General features: G+C 34.2%; 1 protein-coding gene and 1 pseudogene across 1 annotated transcript; both read right to left on the bottom strand.

The window, feature by feature from the left end:
* Positions 1 to 2,289: 2,289 nt before the first annotated feature.
* On the bottom strand, positions 2,290 to 3,228 carry LOC107139848 (olfactory receptor 6C1-like). The gene has a single exon (XM_015482688.1). It carries the CDS (start codon positions 3,226 to 3,228, stop codon positions 2,290 to 2,292), a length of 939 nt encoding a protein of 312 aa, XP_015338174.1.
* A 12,325-nt stretch (positions 3,229 to 15,553) lies between these two features.
* Positions 15,554 to 27,321, bottom strand: part of LOC125616301 — a 17,238-nt pseudogene continuing 5,470 nt past the window's right edge.

Here is a 27,321-nt window from a genome sequence, read left to right as displayed (position 1 = left end):
ATCATGTTTTTCCTTGCATAGATGCTCCCTCTATCTGCCAAATTTGTCCCATTCTAGTTTATCATGATGTGTGTTCTTATCAGAAAGATCCTTGGTGATCCTATATATGTTCTAAAAGCTCCAGTTGTTGAACTAGATGCTATGTTTCTCATAAATAAGGAAAATTATTCATCAAAGTTCTGCGTCATTTCTTATAAAGTAAAATGAGTTTATTTCTCTGAATCAATTTATTTAGCTCTTTGTGACAGCAAATAAAGAAAATAGTAAAATAAACATAATAATTGCTGGAAAAGAACCATGAGAAACAAAAACAGATGCATATTTTGAATAAGACAGTGCAAATGGTAATCCCCTTCATGAAAGCAGTGTGGGTGTGTGTAAAAATAATAATTTGCTGTCAGGTTTCTGGTTTCTTCCTCTAGCATATGAGCTGTATCAACACTGGTCTCTGCTATTGGCAGTTTGACCTCTAGGAAACTCAGGTTTAAATTTAATCCTTAGTCCCATAGCTATATTTTCCATGAGTCCATTATTAAGTATTTAGATAAATGATTCAGGGTAACAACATCTTTTGCAAAATTACTCATCTTATCCTCTTACTTACCATATATCTTCCTTCAGATGGGTATTTTGCTGAAAAGTCACATGGAACACAAACACCTAAATAATCTAGTTCCATTGGAAGACTCATTAAAGCACCAGACACTTTAATTTCTCTTTTGAAATGCTTGGCTACACAAGTGTCTGGTGCAAAATTTAACTACTGATCATGAGTCAGTGTAAAGTCTTGTATCTGGCTACTTTTAAGCTTCTTGGTAACATGAATACCAGATAGATACCTGTTTAATGGCTACCAGTGAAGAAAAAATTCCACTCTTAAATATGATTTAGGGCCATACTTGTCCTAAATTAGAAATGGTATATTGCTATTTTCATTTCCATTGTTTTTAGTAATCTGTCTCATTTCTCATCGCCTCTCTATATAAACTTAATAAAAAGTTTGTGTTTACTCATTTCTTTGTTTGATGCAATTTTTAGGTGCAAATTAACAAAAACAGTGCAAATTTTAGCACTGTTTTAGATTCTTATAACTGAGAAAAATGACAAAGACACCTATCCACATAGATTAGATAGAGACAAACAATGAATATGATAATTCATTATGTTGATTCACAATAAGTAAAAATTTGAATTTGTTAGATGTTGGAGATACTATAGAAAAATAACAAAATCTCAAGAAAGGTTGCCACTTTATCATGGAGCTATATTTCCAGCCCCTTTTCTTTTATCTTTTATGATTGGTGTGTAAGAATGACACATATAGCAGGATTCCTTGTAACATATTCATATAATACATATACATAATCTCATCAGTTTAATTCCCCAGTACCTCCTCTTACTCTTCCCACTTTCATCCTCTCATCCCCCTCTTTTGCCCTATAAACCTCTCTTTTTCTATCTTCATGAGATTGCTTTCTTTTCTCTTCTCTCTTTAGCTTCCACACATGATAGGAAACAAGATTCTTTATTGGTCTGAATTATTTTGCTAAACATGCACTCTAATTCTACCAGTTTTACTGCAAATGGCACAATTTCATTCTTCTTTATTGCTGAATAAAATGCCACTGTGTATTTATATCATATGATCTTTGTACATCCACCTGTTTTTGCACATCAAGGCTGGGTCCATAACTTGGCTATTGTGGATTGCACTACACTAAGGATGGGTATACATGTACAGCTTGCTATATCGTGCTGACTTTATTCTTTAGATAAATGTCAAGAAGTGGTATAGCTGGATAATATTTCTATTCCCAAATTTTCAATGAAAACTAATTAAATTTTTAATCAATTATATAATGTTTATAATATTTCCTTTTGCAAAATAGTAAAGGGAATTTCTGGAAAAAGTAAGTAAAAAATCACAAAATATATTTTCAATGTACACTAAATAAAATACACCAATATTTAAAAATATTGTCTATTCTATACCTGAGGATAATGTCTTTTCCTGAGCAAAACATGATATACATTTTTTGGTAAAACAATTATTATTAAAAGGTTCTGATCAACAAGTATTGGAAGAGTGGCATATCAGAAAGAGAGAAGATGACTAATTAGAGTGAGAAATAGATTAAATAAATATGTCTATAAACTCTTCAGAAAAAAAGAATGAATGAACAAGAATGAAAGAGAGGGAAATACTGATTTGAATTGGCTACTGAAATATTATTCTTCTATATTTTAATTACTCATCAATATGCCTTTACCTCAAGACACCACATTTTTTCATCTGCTTTTGAAAAACACAATCTTCCTTGCCATGTTCATGAAAGCTTTCTTGACTTGCTGATTCCTCAGGCTGTAAATAAAGGGGTTGAGCATAGGAGCCACTGAGGTGTTTAGCACAGCCACTCCCTTGCTCAGTGATAATCTCTCTCTTGCTGAGGGTTTAATATACATAAAAATGCAGCTAAAATAAGAGATGGAGATGACAATCGTGTGGGAAGAACACGTGGAAAAGGCCTTTGTCCTCTGAGTAGTAGAAGGAATCTTCAAAATGGTTCTGATGATATATATGTAGGACAGAATTATTAGTGCCAAAGTGAACATCAGAGTAAACAGAGCATAGGAAAACCCCATTATCTCTAGGAATTGTGTTTCTGAACAAGAAAGTTGGAGTAGGGGGAAGTAATCACAGGTAAAATGGTCAATGATATTGGACCTACAGTAATCAAGCTGTAGCAGAAACATGAGAGTAGGGAAGATGATTAAAAATGAGGCCAGCCAGGAAGCAAAGACAAGCATCGTGCAGACTTTGCGATTCATGATGGTCATGTAGTGCAGAGGTTTGCAGATGGCGATGTAGCGATCATAGGACATGGCAGCCAGAAGGTAAAATTCAGTGACTCCCAGGAGAATGAGAAAAAATAACTGAGCTATGCAGCCATTAAAGGAAATGGTTTTATCTCCTGAAATAATGGTACCTAGGAACTTGGGTATACTGACAGTTGTGAATGAAACTTCTAATAGGGAGAAATTCCTGAGGAAGAAATACATGGGAGTCTGAAGATGAGGATCCAGCAGAGTAAGGGTGATGATGGTCAGGTTCCCAGTGATGCTGAGCATGTAGGTGAGGAAGAGAAAGATGAATATCACCACCTGGAGCCTGGGATCATCTGACAATCCCAGGAGGATAAACTTTGTTACTTCTGTGTGGTTTCTCATTCTTTTTTGCTTATTTTTTGTCTTATCAAACCTATAGGAGAAAGCACAAAGAAAAAAACACAAGTTTTAGTTTAATAAATATCTAAGTTTGGATCTGGAATTATTCTGAAATATCATATCATTTCCACCTTTAGAGTAAATGGAAAGGCACCTGAGGGTGACAATGATCCTTTAATTTCCTCTGTTACAGTGAAAAATACTTTAGTCAAAGTGGATTAAGACATCATTTTGTATCAAAACTTCAATGAGATGCCATTTTGCCCAAGTTAGAATGGTTATTGTTAACAAAATAAGCAAACCAAACAGCCCTGCCCCACAGATATACTGGTGAATATGTGGAGAAATAACTCATAAATTTTAGTTAAAAAGGTAAATTAGTAATGTATGGAGAACAGCATGGTGGTTCACAAAAAATTAAAAACAAAACTACTAGATGATCCAGCTTTTCCTCTCCTAAGCATATATTTAAAGGAAATGAGGTAAGCATATCAAATCTGTAGATGAATGGACAAAGATAATGTGGTACATGTATACTGGAGTATTATTCAGCTATGAAGAAAAACAAAATAATTTGCAGCAAATTAGTTGGAAATGGAGGATATATCTTAAGTGAAATAATCCAAATACAGAAAGTCATGTATCAAATGTTCTCTATTATGTAAGGAAACTAAGAAAAGTTGAATACTGAAAAGTAGAAATATTGATTTCTGGTGATTGGGAGGGAAAATGGGGGGAGTTGAATGGGGTGGATGGAAGGAAGAAGGGTGGTTGATCAATGCAAACTATGTGCATCTATTGAAAATCATACTGAATTCCATTAACATATCTAATTAATATACACACATAAAATGCATTTATAAAAAATAAGAAAAAATTATAGGTATAACAAAGATTGCAAGTGTTTGTAACCACATTTTTCTGATTACACTTATTATATCTTACCTTTCATAGATGTTCCTGCCACAGTTCTTTCCAAATAGAATCATCTTTAAGTCATTGTTCCAATGTAGGTAGACATCTCCCTTTATTAAAAGGATAAGAATCACATGATCACCTCAATAGTTGTAGAAAAGGTCTCTGATAAAATATATCACCCATTCATGTTTAAAATGCTGGAGAAACTAGGAAGAGAAGCAGCTTAACTCAACATTGTAAAGTCTATGTATGACAAACTCAAAGCCAATACCACACTGAATGGAGAAAAATTGAAATTATTTCCTTTAAAATCAGAAGCAAGACAAGGTTGTCTACTGTCACCATTCCTATTCAGTATAGTCTTTGAAAACTTGTCAGAGCAACTAGGCAAGAGAAGAACATTAAAGGGTTTCAAATAGGGAAAAAAATCAACTTATCTGTTTACTGACAACATGATCCTATATCTAGAAACCCAAAAATATCTACCAGAAGATTTTAGAGCTGATAAAAATTAATTTCTCAAGTGTCAGGATACAATACCAACATTCATAAATCATTTGCTTTCCTATACTCCAAGAGTGCTTCTCTTGAGAAAGAAATCAAGAAAACTATCCCACTCACAATAACCTAAAAAAAAAAACACCCCCCTCCAAAAAAACAATCACTCAAACAAACAAAAAAATATTGGAATTAATCTAACCAAGGTAGCAAAAGCTCTACAATGAAAATTATAGAATACTGAAGAAAAAAATTGAAGATCTTCAAAAATGGAAAGACCACCTATGTTCTTGGATTAGGCAGAATTAATATTGCCCAAATGGCCATATTGCCAAAAACAACACACAGATTCAATGCAATCCCCATCAAAATAACCATGGCATTCTTTACAAACTAGAAAAACAGTCCTGGAATTCATTTGGAAGAATAAGAGACCCAGAATAGTCAAAGCAATCCTGAACAAGAAAAGAAGGTTGCTGGAGGAATCTCAGTACTTAATCTCAAATGACATTGTAGAGCTATATTAATAAAAACATTATGATATTAGCATTAAATTAAAATATATGCAAATGGCATAGACTTAAAGACACAGTAATAAACCCACATACTTACAGCTATCTGACATGTGACAAAGGTACCCAAATACACTTGTTGGAGAAAAGATAGCCTGTGTCACAAATGTGCTGAGAAAACTATGCATCCATATGGAGAAGCATGAAACTAGATCTCAACCTCTCACACTGCACAAAAGTGAAAGTACATGAAAAAATGCTCACTATCTCTAGCAGTCAGAGAAATGCAAATCAAAACCACCCTAAGATACCATCTCACTCCAGTAAGATTGGCAGCCATTATGAAGTCAAGCAACAATAAGTGCTGTCGAGGATGTGGGGAAAAGGGTACACTTGTACATTGCTGGTGGAACTGCAAACTGGTGTGGCCAATATGGAAAGCAGTATGGAGATTCCTAGGAAAGCTGGGAATGGAACCACCATTTGACCCAGCTATCGCCCTTCTCGGTCTATTCCCTGAGGACCTTAAAAGAGCATACTATAGGGATACTGCCACATCAATGATCACAGCAGCACAATTCACAATAGCTAGACTTCGGAATCAACCTAGATGCCCTTCAATAGATGAATGGATTAAAAAACTGTGGCATTTATACACAATGGAGTATTACGCAGCACTAAAAAATGACAAAATCATGGATTTTGCAGGGAAATGGATGGCATTAGAGCAGATTATGCTAAGTGAAGCTAGCCAATCCTTAAAAAACAAATGCCAAATGTCTTCTTTGATATAAAGAGAGCAACTAAGATCAGAACAGGGAAGAAGAGCATGAGGAAAAGATTAACATTAAACAGAGACGAGTGGGGGGAGAGAAAGGGAGAGAGAAGGGAAACTATGGAAATGGAAGGAGACCCTCATTGTTACACAAAATTACATATAAGACTTTGTGAGGGGAAAGGGAAAAAAAAAAAACAAGGGAGAGAATTAAACAACAGCAGATGGGGTAGAGAGGGAATATGAGAGGGAAGGGGAGGGGGGATAGTAGGGGATAGGAAAGGTAGCAGAATACAACAGTCATTAATATGGTATTATGTAAAAATGTGGATGTGTAACCGATGTGATTCTGCAACTTGTATTTGGGGTAAAAAATGGGAGTTCATAACCCACTTGAATCAAATGTATGGAAGATGATATGTCATGAGCTTTGTAATGTTTTGAACAACCAATAAAAAGAAAGTGGATCAAAGACCTAATTTGGAATAGAACAAAAATTCTGCAACTACTAGAAGAGAACGTAGGGTTAACACTCCAACATGTTTGTGCAGCCACCAACGTCCTTAACAAAACCCCTTAAACTCAAAAAATAAAACCAAAAATCAATATGTGGAATGGCCTCAAATAAAAGCTTTTACATAGCAAAGGAAATGATTAAGAGCATGAATAGAAAGACTAAAGAATGGGAGAAAATCTTTGCCTGATTCTCCTCTGATAGGGGATTAATATCCAGAATATATAAAGAACTCATTATATTTAACACTAAAAACAAATAATATAATTAATAAATTGGCAAAAAAACTAGATGGACATTTCTCAAAAGAAGAAACACAAATGATCAACATGTAAAAAAGTTATTTAAAAACTCTAGTGATCAGAAAAAGGCAAATCAAAAGTACAAGAAGATTTAATCTTACTCCTGTCAGACTGGCAATTATGAAGAATCCAAATAATAATAAATTCTGGTGAGGATGTGGGGGAAAAGGTACACTCATACATTGTTGGTGGGGATGCAAATTAGTACAACCACTTTGGAAAGCAGTATGAGGTTTCCTCAAAAGACCAAGAATGAAACCACCATATGACCCAGCTATCCCACTCCTTGGTATTTATCCAAAAGAACTAAAATCAGCATACTATACCGATATAGTCACACCAATTTTTTAACAGTGCAATTCGCAATAGCCACGTTTTAGAAGCAGTGCAGGTCAACAATAGAATGAATTTTTAAAATGTGATATATATACATACATACATACAATGAAGTTTCACTCAGCCATAAAAAAAGAATGAAATTATGGCATTTTCTAGTAAATGGACGTAACCGGACAACACCACACTAAAGGACATAAGCCAGACTCAGAAAATCGAATGTTGGATGTTTTTTCATATGCAGAAGCTAGAGAAAAATAAGGGGAAAGATAAGGGGTCATAAAGATTTAGGGAAAATCAGTGGAGTACAGGAAGATGATGAGAGAGAGAGGGAGGAAGGATAGGAAAGGGGAGGAAATACCAAATGAATTTAACAAAATTACACTATGTACATGTATAAATATACCATAGTGAATTTCACCTTTATATATATATATATCTGTAAAGTACAAATTAATAGTAAACAAATAAATGAGTGAAAGGAAGACCAATAGAGGAAGGAGTATGGGGGTAGAGGGGAAGGAAAAGGAGAAGGGACACTGGGGACTGAAGTGGAATAAATTACATTTCTTGCTGGTATAACTTTGTCAAAATGAACCCAACTATTATGTACAACTATAATAAACTAATAAAACAAAAAACTTAAATTACTTTGAGAATTATTAAAAATAGGAAAGATAGATTATTTATATAAAGTGAGTGCTTTGTCCTTAGCTATCTATCAACTTTTACTACCACTTTTTTTATCAGCTTTTCCACTCCCACTACCAACCCATTGGAAGTCAGAAATACTGAAGCCATTGCCATGAGCAACCTCGGGTGTCAGAGACAGAGGGGGAGAAAGAAGTAAATAGCAATGTACCCTCTAAGGCTGAATGAGGTTTGTATCAAGTGAATCTCTTGCAAAATTTTATATTTTGTAGACCTGAGTGTGTTTTATGACCTTTGTGCCTCTTCTACCTAGTTTTCTTTCTAGTTAATAAATGTTATTATTATTGCTAATATTTGAGGATATCCTCACTTAAAAGGATAGAAAAGCATACCTTGAGAAAATTTGTTTTAATTATTTATTTTTAAAAAATGGTAAGTTTTTATGCTTTCATTTTTAAAAACAATATTTTGGTCAGGTGCAGTGATACATGCCTGTAATCCCAGAAACTCAAGAAGCTCACACAGGAGGATCAGAAATTCAAAGTCAGCCTCAGCAACTTATCAAGATCCTGTCTCAAAATAAAAAATAAAATGGTTTAGGGATGTGGCTCAGTGGCTAACTGAACCTGGGTCCAATTCCCAGTACCAAAATAAATAAATAATAAAAAATAAATTAAAAGGACTGGGGGTAGTTCACTTATAAAGCACCCCTGACTTCTATCCACAGGGTCATAGATATTTCCATAGAAAAGAATGAGGACATGAAATTTTGAATCCATTCCATTTTTTAAGTTAGAAAATTGCTTATTCCTCTGTGCTCAGCTTCCTCATCTAGAAAAATGTTTTTTTCTTCTGTACAAGTCAATCTCATAGGATGATTATAAGTATTAATTTAGTTAATACATGGGAAAGATTTGGAAAAATATTTAACAATTAATGAAAGCTGTATAGACTTCATTCTGTGGATAAAGTATTCCCTAACCCTGAGCCAGAAATCTTTGGTATTATGTGGGTGTCCTGTACAAAAGTCTATGTCTTAGATAAATAGAGTTTTGGGGTTTTTTTGTTGGGTTGTTTTTGTTTTTGTTTTGTTTTTGTGTGTGTATGTGTTTGTGTGTGGTTTGCTGTGGATTGAACCCAGGGTCTTGTGCATGCAAAACAAACACTTTACCCAGACCTAACTGAGTTATATCCCCAGCCCCAACTAAGCTATATCCCCAGCCCAATAATTAGCAATAAATATATTTAATACCAAGAAGATTGCATAATAACAACAGAGTAGGAATTACCTGATTACATCAGACCTATCTTTATTAGTTAAGGGATTTCTTAGCTTTGTGGCATCATCAGCCAGGATTTGGTCATTGCACATTAGGCATGTTTTTTCATGGCATTTCAACATTGGTATACATGGCCCAATTTGTTTCTCAGAGCCTCATTAATATTAATCTTTCTGGAAGGATTGTGAAGCTTGAAGACTAATACACACTCACATACACATATATGCATGCACTATAACTAGAATTTTGAGTAACATGTTGTAATGACACCCCAAATCCCCTTTCCATCACATAAGGTAAAATACTGATTGTACACTTACCATTAGAACCTTATACTCATTCCTCCCAACCCTTAGACTCTATTGAAATCTTTTGTGAATTCCATTATTCTGTGCATTCTTGAAAGTTAGGATTTTCAAGGCTATTTTTCAACATTTTCTAGTGACTAGCATAGGTATAGTCAATGTAAAAGAAACATTCATCAAGGTAATTAATATTGAGTTTGTTGTTGAATCAAATGCTGCCTTTAGGCACAGTTCCCTATTTTATGCTCTGTGCCAGCCTGGACAGTACTTATGTTTTATCTTTTCTCTTACAAGAGGTATTTCCCAACATTACTTACATTGCAAAGTATTCTTACATACTTGATCCAAATTTCTTATACTGAGTAAGTTTAAAACAAAATACAGGTAAAGGAAACTATGTTTCCTTGATATATAAGTTTAAAGAAAACATATTTTTCTAACATTTCTTTTATTCTCCTTTCAAGCTACTTTATTCCTGCTCTAGTAATGTCACTCTTACTGCTTCAGAGTTTGTAATTATAAGCAAGAGTTTTCCAGAACACCCTGAAGTGACAAACTACCTTCTCACTAAATAAACAAGTTTGGGTTTCTATTGAAGGGATTTCAATTACTTACAGATATGGAATACCTTTATTGTATAAATATATTTTACATTATTTTTTATATAGTAAAAAATATAAATGCTGGTTTTTTAACTCATTTCAACTTTATGTGTGTCTATTTCTACTTAAAGTTGCTATTAATATAACATTTTTGAATGATAATAATAATACCAGGACTTATTCTTTTTTTACTACTGACTAAAGCTGTGAAGGAATGTGGGAGGAGGTATGAGGGAAGACATCAAGAGGTACAGGAGGGGTTTATGAGAGCATCAAAAAAAGAACATTTCTATATAAAGTCTCTAAAGACCAGAGATAAGACTAAAAGAAGCTCTAGTAGCAGATGATCTCTAATCAAGAATTAAGGGTGGAATACTCTGCTTTTAATGTAAGAATACTTATGAAAATTCAACAGATTGTAATCATTTGCCAGTATTAAATAAGATTGATAAAACTGTGAACATTTATACAATTTTGATATTTAATAAGGTGCATGTGATTTTCAGAACCTTCAACTATTCCAAGGATTTATTTGTGTAGCAGATGAAGTATATCTTCAAACATTTAACTCAACATTTCAGTTTTCATATCTGATATTTTTTCCTTGCTTATGTTATTCAACTCCAATTTTCTTTTACCCATTACATAAAAATGACTTCTTACTTCTTATGCAAATATCTGACACATTGCTTTAGTCATTCAAAATAAAAATTAAAAGTGACATTTAATATTTGTGAAATAAGTTGGGGGCAACAAAACATGGTCAGGACTTTCCTATTCCTTCCAAATCCTACCATCAAAAAATATTTAAAATGACCTTCCAAATAGTTTAGATGAGATATGGGCAATATATTGGATACCCAATGTGAAAAGAAATTCTTACTAAAAGATACATTAAGTTTGAAGAATCAAAGAGATCCTTCAGAAGATCAAAGCGTTCTTTAGAGACCAAGATAAGAGACTTTTGTTCAATTTGATTTGTGATGTGTGTGTGTGTGTTATTTGTAATAATTGTTTTTGTTTTTGTTGCACTGGGTTGAAATTTTCCTTAGCAATGCAATGACTTTGAAAAGCTACTTTTTCAAGTGTTTCTATATTTACTCAATTCTCTCTTCTCCATCAAAACCCTCGCAGAGGTCATTAGAGAAATTCTATAGATCATATCTCCACAAAACGTACTTACAGATCGCGTTACACTCTTTCTTTCCACTTTCTGAATGTCAAGAGCTGTCCAGTGTCTAGGTTAACTCATTAGAGAACAGGCTAATTATTTAATTCAACATGTGGGCCACTCTAGCTCAGCTTCATAACCACAGTAAAATGCACTTCTGGCACTGCTTAGGCACTCTAGGTCCTGGGGCCATGCCATCCAGGGGGTTGGTTCCTTTGAGAACATCTGTCAGCATGAATAAAGCAAAGATTCCTCAGGAGAACAGATTGAGTAGTTGGAATACTTATTGAATTTTGTTTTTACTGTTTATCAAAATCATTAAGGTGGTTTTCTGTAAAGAAATGGGAATAATTTATATTTATTAATTTCAGTAATGATGGGCAGGTTCAATTCTCTATATTCAAACCAAAGGGAAAAGAGATTATCAAACCACATTTGATGATCATTTCATACACTCTAACACTCATAGCTGTAAGAGGTCATAACTTCATTTCATTAACTAGCCATCTATAATTTACACAAGAGAGGAAGAGGAAATGATGATAAAATTATCATATTAAAACATGATTAATTTATTATTTATGACATAAAGTATTTGTGTTTGTCAGAGAGGCCTAAGTTTAAAATACAAATGTGCCATGCAACGGATTTGTTACCTTGAGTTACTCAATTTCATTAAGTTTCAGTTTCTCTGTTGAAAAATGCAGTTGAAATTTCAAGTGTATTTTTGATAACTAAATAAATTATATAAACAAATATGCTCCATAAATCATGTGACACTTAGAATAGATGTTTTAATTATTCTATTATTCTTTTAACTAGAATTAATTCTCAACTCTGGGAGGGGTATTCAGAGTACTTTTGGTCAACTAAATGCATTATTTATTTCAGTGACTGAAAACTTACATTTTATCTCAATTAAAACATAAGTATGAAATTGTTGTCTTTATTCCTAGATAAAGTATTGGAGTTCAAAGATTTTTGTGTAACTTCCATAAATTCATACAACTAGCAAATGTCAACTATGATCTCAGACTCCCCAAAACTAAAGTATATTTTCCTAAGCACAGAATTACAAGTCTGTATTTAATTAAAAATACAGAGATGCAGATAGCAATTTCTGCTTTTATCAGTAAAAATGAACAAACTAATATAATAAAGAGCATACTAACCATTTTATGTGCTTTTTAATATATCATTTCAAAATGGAACCCAAATACATTCTTTTTAATATGATTAAATGTTGATTTTTAAGTATTGCATCAATGCTGAAATTTGAGTGTTCCTGTGCCGTCTGTATGTCCAACTTACCTCTGATTTTCATGTCATTTCAGTACTACTCAGAATGGCTGTTGAACAGTAAAAATATTACCCAATACTATTGTTGTGATCCAGGGAAACCAGAAGTCCTAAGAAAGTTTCCCTCTTTCTTCCATTGAACTTGTTTGATTTTTGTCATCAATGTTTTTATCTTTGTTTCTCCATTTCGTCCAGAGTGGATCTATTTTTTTTTGACTGTGGAAACTGAGAAGCAAAAATATAAAATAAAGAAAATATCAGAAGGTGTTTTAAAGTTGTTTAGCATGACTTCTACATAAATTTTGTGTAGCATGAACTACTTAATGTTTTATCCATGCTCTCTCCACTGGCTCAAGGGACCCATTCAGTGAAAATCACAAAAAGAATGTACCATACTCAAAGGAATATAAAACATCATACACTTTGGTACTGAAATTCAAAAAGGAAGCTTGGGGAACAGTGTCCAGTGAGACAAAGAAGAAAAATGATAATAGTCAAATGATAACAAACCAAGTCTGAAATTTTTTTCCCTTGATGATATTTTCTGGGATGGAAATAGCAACAAAACACAGAATCTTAATTCCTGCTGCAGATCTCTACGCAGTGCCCCATGACATTTTTCAAACTGAGCAACTGGTGTATTTCATTAACTGCATTCATTATATTCATTATTTTTATTCAGTATTTCTTTAATAATTTTTACTACCATTATAGTGCTCACACTTTATACATTTTTTTTTGCTTACCCCATTGCTCGACATCAGTGAAGAGTTTCTTCTTTTTATTGATTAATGTTGTAATTTATATAAGTATAATACTTTTTAAAAACTATTTTTTAGTTGTAGATGAACACAATACTTTTATTTATTTATCTTTATGTGTGCAGAGAATTGAACCCAGAGCCTCATACATACTAAGTGAGTGTTCTACACCTGAGCCACAACCACAGCCCAAGTATATATTTTGAGTTAATATATACCCTGAAAAAATAAATAAAATGATAGGGAAAAAAGTTGAAAAACAGTGCAGGTTTTTAGCAAAAGCTATGCAAAATATAAAAATAGGGCAAGGAGTGTTTTGTTCTTGTTGTTTTAAATAAGGTTATTATATTGATTATTATTGCTCAATGATCTTAAGTAACTAAACTCTTCAAAGCATTAATTTACACATTTATAAAAGGGACATAACCTCTTCTAATTTGCCATATGGCTGTGATGATTAAGTTAGATATGGGACAGAACATACCTAGTCCAAAAAAAGATATGCAATATGTGCTTTGTATAAGAGCAATTATTTTTTAAGAGATTTCATTCTTATCTAAAAAGAAAAAAATAAATATATATATAAATTTCTGCCAGACTTGCAGGTGGCATAAGAGCAACGAAGTCAACCAAAATATTTATTTTTATATGAATGTTTGAAGGAGAACATATAAAACTGCAAAGAACACATACTTTCAGCATAACTAAGAAACAGATAATATTTTAAACTTCCAGTTACTTTTAAGTGGAAAAAACAAATGCCCAAGTCCATCAGAGAATGGGAAGAATTGGACAGATACGGAAAACAGCACACAAAATAGTTTGTTCTATTTGAATATTTATATTCATTATTTTTATTCAGTCTTTAAAATAAATAGAACAAAATAGTTTGTTCTATTTGAACTATTTCATAGTTAATGTAATTTTAAAAAGGAAACTATACTAGTGACAGAGAACATAAACTTAAGATTATTAAAACACTAACAGAATGTAAAATATTTTCATTATAAGAATAACTAGCAAAGTGATTTAAATTCTCCAGTCACTGGTTTTCTAGTCAGATTATAAAGTGACAATTACGTGGGAACTACAGATAGGTTTAAAAGGTGAAACAACATAATCACTTGCAGATTAATTAAAACAGAACCCTGCACCTAATAGACGAAAAAGTAGACCAAACTCGTCACCATGTTGGCCCAGGCCCTGACTTCCTTAACAAGACCCCTAAAGCTCAAGAAATAAGATCAAAAATCAATAAATGAGATGAATTCAAATTAAAAAGCTTTTTCTCAGCAACAGAAATAATAATGTGAAGAAAGAGCTTACAGATTGGGAGAAAATCTTTACCACATGCACCTCCAATAAAGCATTAATCTCTAGGATATATAAAGAACTCAAAAAACATAATACCAAAAATACAAATAACCCAATCAATAAATGGGCTAAGAAATTAAACAGACACTTCACAGAAGAAGAAAGTACAATAAATCGGCAACTATATGAAAAAGTGTTCAACATTTCCAGCAACTAGAGAAATGCAAATCAAAACTACACTAAGATTTCATCTCACTCCAGTCAGAATGGCAATCATCAAGAATACCGGCAACAATAAATGTTGGCAAGGATGTCGGGAGAAAGGTACATTCATACATTGCTGGTGGGACCGCAAATTGGTAAAACCACTATGGAAAGCAGTATGAAGATTCCTCCACCATTTGACCTAGCTATCTCACTCTTTGGTTTATACCTAAAGAAATTAAAATCAGCATACTTCGGTGATGCAGCCACATCAATGCTTATAGCAGCTCAATTCACAATAGTTAAACTATGGAATCAACCATCCTTCAATATATGAATAGATAAAGAAAATGTGGTATATAGACACAATGGAATAATACTCAACTTTAAAAAATAATGAAATTATGGAATGTGCTGGTAAATGGAAAGAGTTGGAGAATATTATGCTGAATGAAATAAGCCAATCCCCCCCCAAAAAAACAAAGACCAAATGTTATCTATAATATGCAGATGCTAAATCATAATAAGGGGGCACTAGAGAAGAATAGAGTCACCTTAGATTAGATGGAGGGAAGTCAAGGAAGAGGAGGAGAGGGAATGTGAGGATAGGAAGGATAGTATAACAAAGCATACATTATTGCTGTGTGTGTGTGTGTCTGCATGACCAATTTGATTCCACAACATGATACATCAAAGTGCATAAATGCAGTCTACTGTCATGTATAAGTAATTAAAACAAACTTTAAAAAAATTACAGGAAGCTAAAGCCAAGAAACTTAGCACTGCAGGTAGCTTTGGTTTGGATATAGAAGGATAGAGGAGAAGTAAACATTGATTTCTCTGGTTGAAAATTCACCATAGCACTCATTCAGGTCAATACATACTTTCATTTGCTTCTATAAAATACTACCTTATGAACCAAGTGTTTGAAGCTTTGTTGCTGGTTCCTCAAAGTATAAATAAAAGGTTCAACATGGGAGGAACAGTAGTGTTGAGGAGAGCTACTCCTTTGGTCAGTGACGCTCTCTCTTTTTCTGAAGTCTTGACATACATGAATATGCAGCTTCCATAAAAGATGGAAATGACAATAATATGAGAAGAAAAAGATGGAGAAAGAGAAGTGATCAGTGACATTGTAAGAACAGAAATCTAACCAGAGGATAAGTATGAGTGGTGGGAAAATGGTCAGAAATCCTGCCAAGAACCAAAGACAAGAAGGGAGCAGACTTTCTTATTCATGATAGTGGTGTAATGCAGTGGCTTGCAGATGGCAAAATAGTTATCATAGGACATAAGAGCTGGAAGGCAAAATTCAGACACACCCATGGAGATGAAGAAAAATAGTTGACCTAAATTGTTATAGTAAATGCTCTTGACTTTGGTAATTATTGATTCCGAAAACTCCAGGGGTGGGAAATATTGGTTAATGTAATGCTATTTATTTATTTATTTATTGAAAAAATAAATGACAGTGGAATGAATACAATTCTTATTAAACATGTACAGCACAATTTTTTCATATCTCTGGTTGTATATAAAGTATGTTGACACCAATTCGTATCTTCATACATGTACTTTGGATAATGATGTCTATCACATTCCACCATCCTTGCTAATCCCCTGCCCCCTCCCTTTCCCTCTCATCCCTCTTCCCTACCTAGAATTCATCTATTTCTCCAATGCTCCCCCTCTCTACCCCACTATGAGTCACCATCCTTATATCAGAGAAAACATTCGGCATTTGTTTTTTGGGGATTGGCTGACTTCACTTAGCATTATCTTCTCCAACACCATCCATTTACCTGCAAATATCATAATTTTATTCTCTTTTATTGATGAGTAAAATTCCATTGTGTATGTATGCCATTTTTTTATCCATTCATCCACTGAAGGGCATCTAGGTTGGCTCCACAGTTTAGCTATTATGAATTGTGCTGCTATAAACATTGATGTGGCTTTGTCCCTGTAGTACGCTGTTTTTAAGTCCTTTGGGTATAGACCGAGGAGAGGGATAGCTGGGTCAAATGGTGATTCCATTCCCAGATTTCCAAGGAATCTCTATACTGCTTTCCATATTGGCTGCACCAATTTGCAGTCCCAACAGCAATGTATGAGTCATCTGGAAAAATAAGAGACCCAGAATAGCTAAAGCAATCCTTAGCAGGAAGAGTGAAGCAGGTGGAATCACTATGCCAGACCTTAAACTATACTCAGAGCAATAGTAGCAAAAATAGCATGGTATTGGCACCAAAACATACTGGTAGACCAATGTTACAGAATAGAGGACACAGAGACTAACCCACATAACTACAACCTACATCCTGGGAGCAAAATTTTACCCCTAACACATCAGATAGAGCACTAATCTATAGTGTATATAAAGAACTCAAGAAGCTAAGCATCAAAAAAAAAAAAAAACAAATAACCCAATCAACAAATGGGCCAAGGACCTGAACAGACACTTCTCAGAAGAGGATATACAATCAATCAGCAAATATATGAAAAAATGTTCATCATCTCTAGTACTTATATTAGAAAAAAAAATAAAAACAGAAACTTTCCCATAACTCAGGGCCCTAGAAAAGCCAGAGGAAACTAATTCTAAAATCAGTGAAGACAGGAAATAATTTTCAGATCTGTAATTAATATAATTCATAATAAAAAATACAAAATATAGATGCAGAAATGTTAGATATTTGAAAAGGTAAATATGATTGACAAAGCCTTAGCTAAACTAACCAAAAGAAAGACAGAAAATATCCAAATCAATGAAATTAGATATGAAAAAAGAGCTATCACCAAAGATACTTCAGAAATCCAGAAGATCTTTAGAAACACTTAAAGATCTATATTCCAAAAAACTAGAAAATCTAGAAGATATGGGAATTTCTAGGTATATGATGTACCCAAATTGAAATATGAGGATATTGAAAATCTAAACAAACAAATATCAAGGAATGACATTGAAGAAGCAATTAAAACCCTTCCAACAACAATAACAACAAAGCTCTTCACCAGATAGATTCTCAGCTGAGTTCTTCCAGACCTCTAAAGCAGAACTAATCACAATGCTTTTCAAATATTTTCATGAAATAAAATTGAAGGGAGCACTTCCAAATTTATTCTGTGATACCATTATCACCCTGATACCAAACCCAGACAAAAACACAACAAGGAATGAAAACCACAGACCAAATCTCTGCTGAAAATCAATGTAAAAAAAATCTTAATAAAATATTAGCACAGTGAACTTAAAAACACATTAAGAATATAGTAGACAATGATCAAGAGGGTTTCATCCCAGGGATGCAAGGTTGGCTCATCATATGCAAATCAATAAATATGATTCACCACATAAATAGAATTAAGAACAAGAATCCCAGAAACATTTTAATAGAAACAGAAAAAGCTTTGTCAAAATTCAGTAGTGATTCATGTTGAAAATAATGGAGAAACTAAGGATAGAAGAAACTTACCTCAACATTATAAAGGCTGTATATGGCCAACCCAAAGCAAATATTATACCAAACAGAGGAAAACAAAGCATTTCTTCTAAAGTCAGAAACAAGAGAAGGATTTTCACACTCAACACTGCTATTCAATATAGTTGTTGAAACTCTAGTCAAGACAATCAGGAAAGAGAAAGAAACTAAGGGGACATAAATAGTAAAAATGAAGCCAAATTATTTATTTATTAATGGCATGATCTTATATGTAGAATACTCTAAAAATCCAATAGATTTCTAGAACTGATACATAGAGTCATCAAGGTACCAGGATACATGATTAGCATACAAACATCAATAGCTTTATTATACTCCAAAAATGAATCTGATAAGAAAAAAAGAAATAGATCAGGAAAACTATCCCACTCACAATAAACACACACAAAAAAAAACCTGGGAATAAATCAAATCAGGGAGGTTAAAGACCTACCTTTACAATGAAAACTACAGAACATTAAAGAAAGAAATTGAGGAAGACCTCAGAAGATGGAAACACCTCCCATATTTTTGGATAGGCAGAATTAATATTTTCAAAATGACCATAATACCAAAATCACTGTACATATTTAATGCAATCTCTATGAAAATAACACTGAAATTCTTCACAGACCTAGAAAAAAATATCTTAAAATTCATTTGGAAAAAATAAAAGATCCGGAATAACCAAAGCAATGCTAACAAAGAACTAGGATGCTGGATTTATCATAATACCTGATCTCAAATTATACTACAGATTCATAAAAACAACAACAGTGTGGTATTGTCAGCAAAACATAAAGACCAATGGAAAAAAATAGAAGGCACAGAGATAAACTCATACAGATATAGTTATCTGATACTTGGCAAAGTTGCCAAAACATAGGTTGGAGAAAAGCTAGCCTTTTAAAAAACTGGTGCCAAGAACAGTGAATATAAATATATAATCTGAAAATAGGGATAATTCAAATCTTTCCTTTTCAATCTGTATTTATTTTATTTCTTTCACACCTCTAATTCTTCTTTAAAAATATTAAATACAAAAATATAAACCCAATAGGGACATAATAATAAAGAAAATACAGGCCTGAAACTGAGAAAACAACAAAACAAAACAAAACCAGACATATAGAACAATGGAACAGAAGATAAGACAGAGAGATAAAACCACAAAGCTATGGTCATTTGACTCATGACAAAAGTGCCAAAACATACATTAGGGAAAAGACAGACTCATTAATAAATGGTGCTGGTAAAACTGGATGTCTACTTGCAGAAGAAATGAAACTAGTTCCTCATTACTCACCTGCACACATACACAGACAAAAAAAAAAAAAGAAAGAAAAAGAAAAAAACAGGTCCAAGTGGATCAAAGACCTAGGTGTATGACCCAATAATTTGCAAATGCTATTTTAAAAAAACATAGGGGAAGACTCCAACATGTAGGCATAGGCACAGACTTCCTGAATAGGACCCCTATAGCTCAGAAAATACCAAAGATTGATAAATGCAGTCACATCAAACTACTACTCCCACAGATATAATCATAGAGCCTGGATGCTATAATATTATGAAGGTCCTTAAATATCCATGGTTTTTCCACTATCCTCATTTTAAGATGAATAAAATATGCCAAAATTAAGAAAAAGATCTTCCTTTAGATATTTGCTTTAAGTTTGCCTTACTTGAATCAGCCTTGTTGGAAATACATCCCTTGTAGCAGAAGAAATGAATTGTTTGCCAGCTTATCTCCCCACTTCAAAAAAGAACCAAGTGATTTGCAATTTTTTGGTTAATCAAATAAATACTAATGGAAATGAAAGATTCATAATGAGACAATAAAATGCATTTATTTAGTAAATCCATTTATTTATTTTGGAAAACGGCCTAAGAGAATTTTACTTTTCATACTTTAAATTTCATTTGATGCTGTAATCTTTTTGTATTACATTATTTGTTTATTCTAATTTGTTATACATGATGGCAGAATACAATTCATTTGATATTACACATATAGAGCACAATATTTTAAGTCACTAGTGTACACAAAGTATTTTCACACTATTCGTGTCTTCATACATGTACTTAGAGTAATGATGTGTAACTCATTCCACCATCATTCTTACCTCCTTGCCCCCTCCCTTTCCCTTGCTCCCCTTTACCCTATCAAAAGTTCCTCCATTCCTCCCATGCTCTGCCCCCATTGCATAACCATTATGAGTTAGCATCCTCATATCAAAGAAAATATTTGGCCTTTGGTTTCAGGGGATTGGCTTACTTTAATTACCATTATATTCTCCAACTCCATCTACTTACCTGCAAATGCCATGATTATATTCTCTTTTTATGCTGAGTCATGTTCCATTATGTATATATACCAAAGTTTCCCTATCCGTTTATCTACTGAAGGGCATCTGGGTTGGTTCCACAACTTAGATATTGTGAATTGTGTTGCTATAAACATTTATATGTCTGTGTCCCTGTAGAATGCTCTTTTTAAGTCCTTTGGGTATAAACCAAGGAGTGAGATAGCTGGATCAAATGGTGGTTCCATTCCAAGTTTTCCAAGGAATCTCCATACTGTTTTCCAGATTGGCCGGACCAATTGGCTGTCCCACCAGCAATGTATGAGTGTGCCTTTTCCACACATCTTCACCAACACTTATTGTTGTTTGTATTCTTGATAGCTGCCATTCTAACTAGAGTACCTAGAAGACCCAAAACATTCCACCAAAAATCTCCTAGAACTAATAAATGAATTCAGCAAGGTAGCTGGATATAAAATCAACACCCCAAAATCAAAGGCACTTCTGTACATCAGTGACAAATCCTCTGAAAGAGAAACTAGGTGTCATGTTTAAGTAATTAGAACAAATTTAAAAAAAGAAACTAGGAAAATCATCCCATTTACAATAGCCTCAAAAAATATATAATACTTGAGAATAAACTAAATGAAAAGGGGAAATATCTATACAATGAAAACTACAGAATGCTAAAGAACAAAATTAAAGAAGACCTTAGAAGATCTACCTTGTTCTTGGATAGGCAGAATTAATATTGTCAAAATAACCATACTACCAAAAGCACTATACAGATTCAATGCAATCCCAATCAAAATCCCAATGAAATTCCTCATAGAAATAGAAATATCCATCAAGAAATTCATCTGGAAAAATAAGAGACCCAGAATAACCAAAGCAATCCTTAGAAAGAACAGTGAAGTAGGTGGCATCACTATACCAGACCTTACACTATACTACAGAGCAATAGGAAAAAAAACAGCATGGTATTGCCAGAAAAACAGACTGGTAGACCAGTGGTACAGAATAGAGGACACAGAGACTAACCCACATAACTACAGTTCTCTTATATTAGACAAAGGAGCCAAAAACATACATTGGAGAAAAGATAGCCTCTTCAACAAATGATGCTGGGGAAAATGGAAATCCATATGCAATAAAGTGAGATTAAACCCCTCTCTCTCACCATGCACAAAACTCAACTCAAAGCGGATCAAAGACCTAGGGATTCAAGTAGAGACACTGTGCCTTATAGAAGAAAAAGTAGGGCTAAATCTTCATCATGTCAGAGTATGTCCTAACATCCTTAATAAGACCCCTATAGCACAAGAATGAAATAAAGAATCAATAAATGGGATGGATTCAAACTAAAAAGCTTCTGCTCAGCAAAAGAAACAATCAGTGAGGTGAATAGAGAGCCTAAAGAATGGGAGCAAATTTTTACCACATGCATGTCAGATAGAGCACTAATCTCTAGGATACATAAATAACACAAAAATCTTAACACCAAAGAAACAAATAACCCAGTAAATAAATGGGCCCAAGAACTGTACAGACACATCTCAGAAGAAGATGTATAATCAATCAATATATGAAAAAATTTCAACATCTCCAGCAATTAGAGAAATGCAAATCAAAACTACTCTAAGATTTTACTCCAGTCAGAATGGCAGATATTAAGAATACAAACAATAATAAGTGTTGGCAAGGATGCGGGGGGCGGGGGAGGTACACTCATACACTGCTGATGGAACTGCAAATTGGTGCAGCTAATATGAAAGGCAGTATGGAGAATCCTTGGAAAGCTGGGAATGGAACCACCATTTGACCCAGCTCTTCCACTCCTAAGTCTATACCCAAAGGACTTAAAAACAGCATGCTACAGGGACATAGCCCCATCAATGTTTACAGAACCACAATTCACAATAGCTAAACTGTGGAACCAACATAGATGCCCTTCAGTAGATGAATGGATAAAGAAAATGTGGTATATATACACAATGTAATGTTATTCAGCATTAAAAGAGAATAAAATCATGGCATTTGCAGGTAAATGGATGAAGTTGGAGAATATAATGCTATGTAAAGTTAGCCAATCCCAAGAAAACAAATGCCAAATGTTTACTCTGATTTAAGTGTGCTGATTCATATGTGGTGGGATGGGGAGAGGCATGGAAGGATTAGATGAACTTTAGATAGGGCAAAGGGGAAAAGGGGAGAGAAGGGGAGGGAGGGGGCATAGGGTTAGGAAAAAAAAACAGCAGAATGAGATGCATCATTACCCTAAGTACATGTATAAAGACATGAATGGTGTGACTCTACTTTGTATACAGAGATATGAAAAATTGTGCTCTATATGTGTATATGTGTATATGAATTGAAATGCATTCTGCTGTCATATATAACAAATTAAGATTTAAAAATGAAAATAAAACTGTATTTCTTCATAAGTCATATTACCAACTTCTTGTTTTTAAAAACAGTACTTTATTATATTGCTTGCAGACCACTTGAAACACCAAAATCAATAAAAAACACAAAATGGGAATATTTGGCACTGAGTATACCATGAAAAGGACACTTGTTTAAGTGATGAGATACAAAGCAAGAATTAGAACATCATCTTGTTTAATCTCCCCTTGGAATGTGCATGATGCATAGCTCAAATGTATTTTTTTTCCTGCTCTGAGCAGTTCCCTAAATGACTGAAATTGACCCACGTGTTAATTTGAGGATTTTAAATATACTTTAGTCAATTGGCAAATTTTCAAGTACAAGGTCAATCAACAATGTAGACTGATTTTATGTGAAATAAATACTTACAACATCAGTCCTCACATCTGGAGTTCAGCCTAGCATTCCTGATTTATTTAGTTATAATTTCTTTCCTTGGTAAGGAAGACCCTTACTATGGATATGAAAATATATTCACTTTGTCTAAATCTCATGAACATTGAGAAATTCAGAACTGTTAATGTATATGCTTGTGAGAAGTAAGTTTTCCACCCATAATAAAGAGCAGCTAATGATTTTTTCCTTCAGTCTCAGTTACCTCATCTCTCAAAGTCTCTCATGTAGCCCCTTTGTGTATAACCCACATAACCTCTCAATTCTGACAGCAACTGATTTGTATTCTATCTATAGTTTTAGCATACTTGAATGTCATACAAGAGGAATCATATAAAACACAGACTTTTGGTTTGCATTCATTCACTTAGTATAACTGTGTTTTATTAATGTCAATTACGAATCCATAATTGGCTTGTCCTGGTCCAAGTACTATTCCATGATAGAGATGTACCACTCTTGTGTTTCCATTCACCACTTTATAGCAACCATGACTAAAGATATTATGTGCATTAACAGAGATGTGTTTGTGTAAATACAAGGTTTAATTTAACTAGGAGAGGGATTGCTCTTTTTTGTTATTAAGTGTATATTTAACACTATAAGAAAATATCAGGCTGTACTATTTTATACTCTGTCAACCATGTGTGAGAATCTCTTGCTCTTGCTTCATCTTTTTTCAGGTTTTAGTAAGGATTTTTCTGCTTGTTTGCTTGTTTGTACGTATTTTTTTAATTTTAGTCATTCTAATGGATAATGTGGTAGGAGTTCATTGTGTTTTAATTTTTGTTTCCTGAGGACCAATAATATTAAGCAAATTTTATTTGACATTTGACATTTCTGCATTGTCTTTAGTAAAGTTTGTATTCAGATATTTAGTCATTTTAAAAAACCTGTTTTCAGTTTTTTTTCTGTTTGGATAATTATTTATATATTCTGGATATATAGCTTTTTTATTTGTTAATGTAGACTACCAGTGCTTCATTATTTAATAGAATCATTGGTGATTTCAGACCAAATCAAGTTAATTAAGTGGTCACAGATTTTTTTTCTTTTGTTGTGAATTTGTTTCCTGAATATAATTTTTATATCAAATAATATTTAAAGAGAACAGAATTTACTCTATGTAACTAAATACAAAACTTTTAATGTACAGTAATAATGGCTTAAGGAATTTTCAGGAAGTTTGAGGACAGATTTTAGGTCAAAGTTTCTGTAATAACCTCAAAGACACTTCACAAAATTGAGTCTCCATGAAAAGTTGCTCCTCAGCAATATAGTGCTATTACTGTAAGCTCTGAGTTCATCTTCACCTACTGTGAAGATTCACATTTTTAATGAGTATATATGGTTGGCAGAATCAAATGCCATTTACAACTGAAAATGTAGTTCTTACAGTCTCTGCTAGAGATAAGCACATTTGAAGAATTTGGGAAGATGCCAAATAAGCAAATACATAAAATGCTTTAAAATTTTATCTCTTAGAATGTAATTTGCATGAATAAATTAAATAAAATTTATTACAATCTCTAATTTATAGATGAGAAAGCTAGGATGTTGCAATTGTGGTTAAGGAGAACCACATTAGGTAGAACCACATTAGGTACCGTACAAAGACAGTTGTCCTATTAACACTAATAATCTTCATACAACTGAAATATTTTTTGAGTAAGTTGTGTGTGAATGGTTGTATGCTGTTAAATTATAATTGGCATTGTTTAAGATAATATTAATACTTATACTTCATTAAGCAGTTAGAAAGGTAGTGGCACATTTGTAAGAACTTTTTAAGCCTCATCTTAAGAAATATTCACAGCTACCCTCTGAAAAAATTTCTGCTCCTAATTTTCATGTGGGAAAACTGATAATTGAGAGTTGAGGTCATTTGCCTAAGATCATCATGGAAACAAAGAGTATTTCCTAAGATCACACAGAGTAATCCAGGAGTGAGACAGAACTTTCCTAAGTTAATCATATTGTTGAGTGTCATTATGATATATCACTATTGTCTCTAAGGAAACATTTCAAGTTAAGAAAACAACAACAGAAGTGTGATACCTAAGAGAATCTGATCATAGGAATCCAACTAGCAATACCAGATAAGAATCCAGCTGTGACAACTGTGACCCTCTGAGATGACATGGGCAGGCATTCCTGTGCCGTGATTAGCTGCTAACAATAAAACAGGCCTGCAACTTACATAGACCCTACCCACCAGAAGAAACAGAGATTCTGGTTTTGTTTCTAACTCTGGTTTGAATACTACAATAAACCCTTTGAGAGATAATAATGAACAAATGTTTTCATTACTGGACAAATTACATGGATAATTAAGATAAATGAGATCTCAGTATTTAGTAAAAAAATATTCTCAAATTGGTAAGCCTTCTGCATCATTCTTACACACTTATGTGATCCTATAAAATAAAATCAATATATCCATCTTTATTTAGCAATATATCCAATGATATAGATGGAGTAATAAAAAAAGTGACTTGGGCTTGGGGACTGACACACAGGAGACTAACAGTAAACAATTAAATATTCTGGAGAAAATTAGAAAGAATAAAATTTTGGAGAAAATCAGCAGAAAGAGATGTCGGACATGATAAATACCTGATGGAGAGTGACTAAGTAATAGTCATGAGGGAGATAATGAATTATCAACCACATATTGTATGGCTATGGCTGAGGCTGGTGGTATGAATTCAGTGTTCAATACAAATATGACAGAGTCTTGCCCACGAGACAAAGGAAAATAGAATACACTGAAAGTGTATCACAGTTACCATGAATACATACATTATATCTGAACTTAGCAACAGAAGAGTCAGGGAATCCAGAGTTTCTTTGACTACAGTAATTTTATGTGTTGTCCAAGAGATTTAAGTTTAATTCCTAAGGAGCAATTTTCTCCAGAATATTTAATTGTCTAGGGTATGATAATTTCCATAGAAATACCCACAATTCAAGTGTGATGTTTGGATGTGCTCACTTAGCAGGATTGCCTTGTGTGCTTTCACTTCACAAGGTTTCTCCCCTCCTCCAGGAGTTGCTGGGGCAAACTCTCCAATCAAACCTTTCTTAAGATATGCATTGGCCACATGTAGTTACTTATTTCCTGTGACTGTCTACATTCTTTAAAGGGGAGACAAAAAATACTCACTTCAAGGTACTGTTATAATCTTGGAGGGATCAGTAAAATCTTAATATAGATCAAAATACCAAATTCACCTAAAAAGTATTGGTTTCATTTGTTTCTCATAATAGATTGACTCAAAAAAAAAAAAAAATAGAGAGCCGCCCCCTCCCGCTGCGCTGGCAAGGTAGAAGGAACTGTGACCATCCACAGAGCAGGCCCAGCGGCCTGCTGAGAGGCAGAGCCGCCCCCCACCCCCAGCGCCTGCCAGGTAGGCGGAACGGTGACCACCGGCAGAAAAGGCCCAGTGGCCCACGGCTGAACAGAGCTTCCAATCACTCCTGTAAGGTAGGCGGGCCTGCGACCCACCAGCAGAAGAGGAGCAGCGGCCTGCTGAGAGGCAGATCCGCCCCCTCCTCCCGCGCCTGCAAGGTAGACGGAACTGTGACCACCAGCAGAACAGGCCAGACCTGCAACCGATAGACAGAACAGGCCCAGTGGCCTGAGGAATGGTAGAGCCGCCCTCCGCCCCCCACGCCTGCAAGGTAGGCGGACCTGCGACACACTGGCAGAACAGCCCCAGAGGCCTGCAGAGGGGCAGTGCCGCTGCCTGTGCCTGCAAAGTAGGCAGAACTGCGACCACGGACAGAACAAGCCTAGTGGCTCGCAGAGGAACAGAGCCGCCGCCCACGCCTGCAAGGTAGGCGGACCTGCTACCGACCGGCAGAGCAGGCCCAGCGGCCTGCCGGCGTGGTAGGCACCTTGCCCCAATTGGAGGTGGGGCAGAGCCGCCGCCCGCACCTGCGAGGGAGACTTTGCAACTATACAAGGACCCAATATAAACGTATATAGGGGGGGAAAAAGCACAACAGTTTCACCAAGTAGA

This window comes from Marmota marmota, unplaced genomic scaffold (genome assembly GCF_001458135.2).
Source record: "Marmota marmota marmota unplaced genomic scaffold, marMar, whole genome shotgun sequence".
In the NCBI taxonomy this organism is placed as follows: Eukaryota; Metazoa; Chordata; class Mammalia; order Rodentia; family Sciuridae; genus Marmota; species Marmota marmota.
Note: the sequence above shows the minus strand (reverse complement) of the source record. Positions and strands in the feature narration are given on the sequence as shown.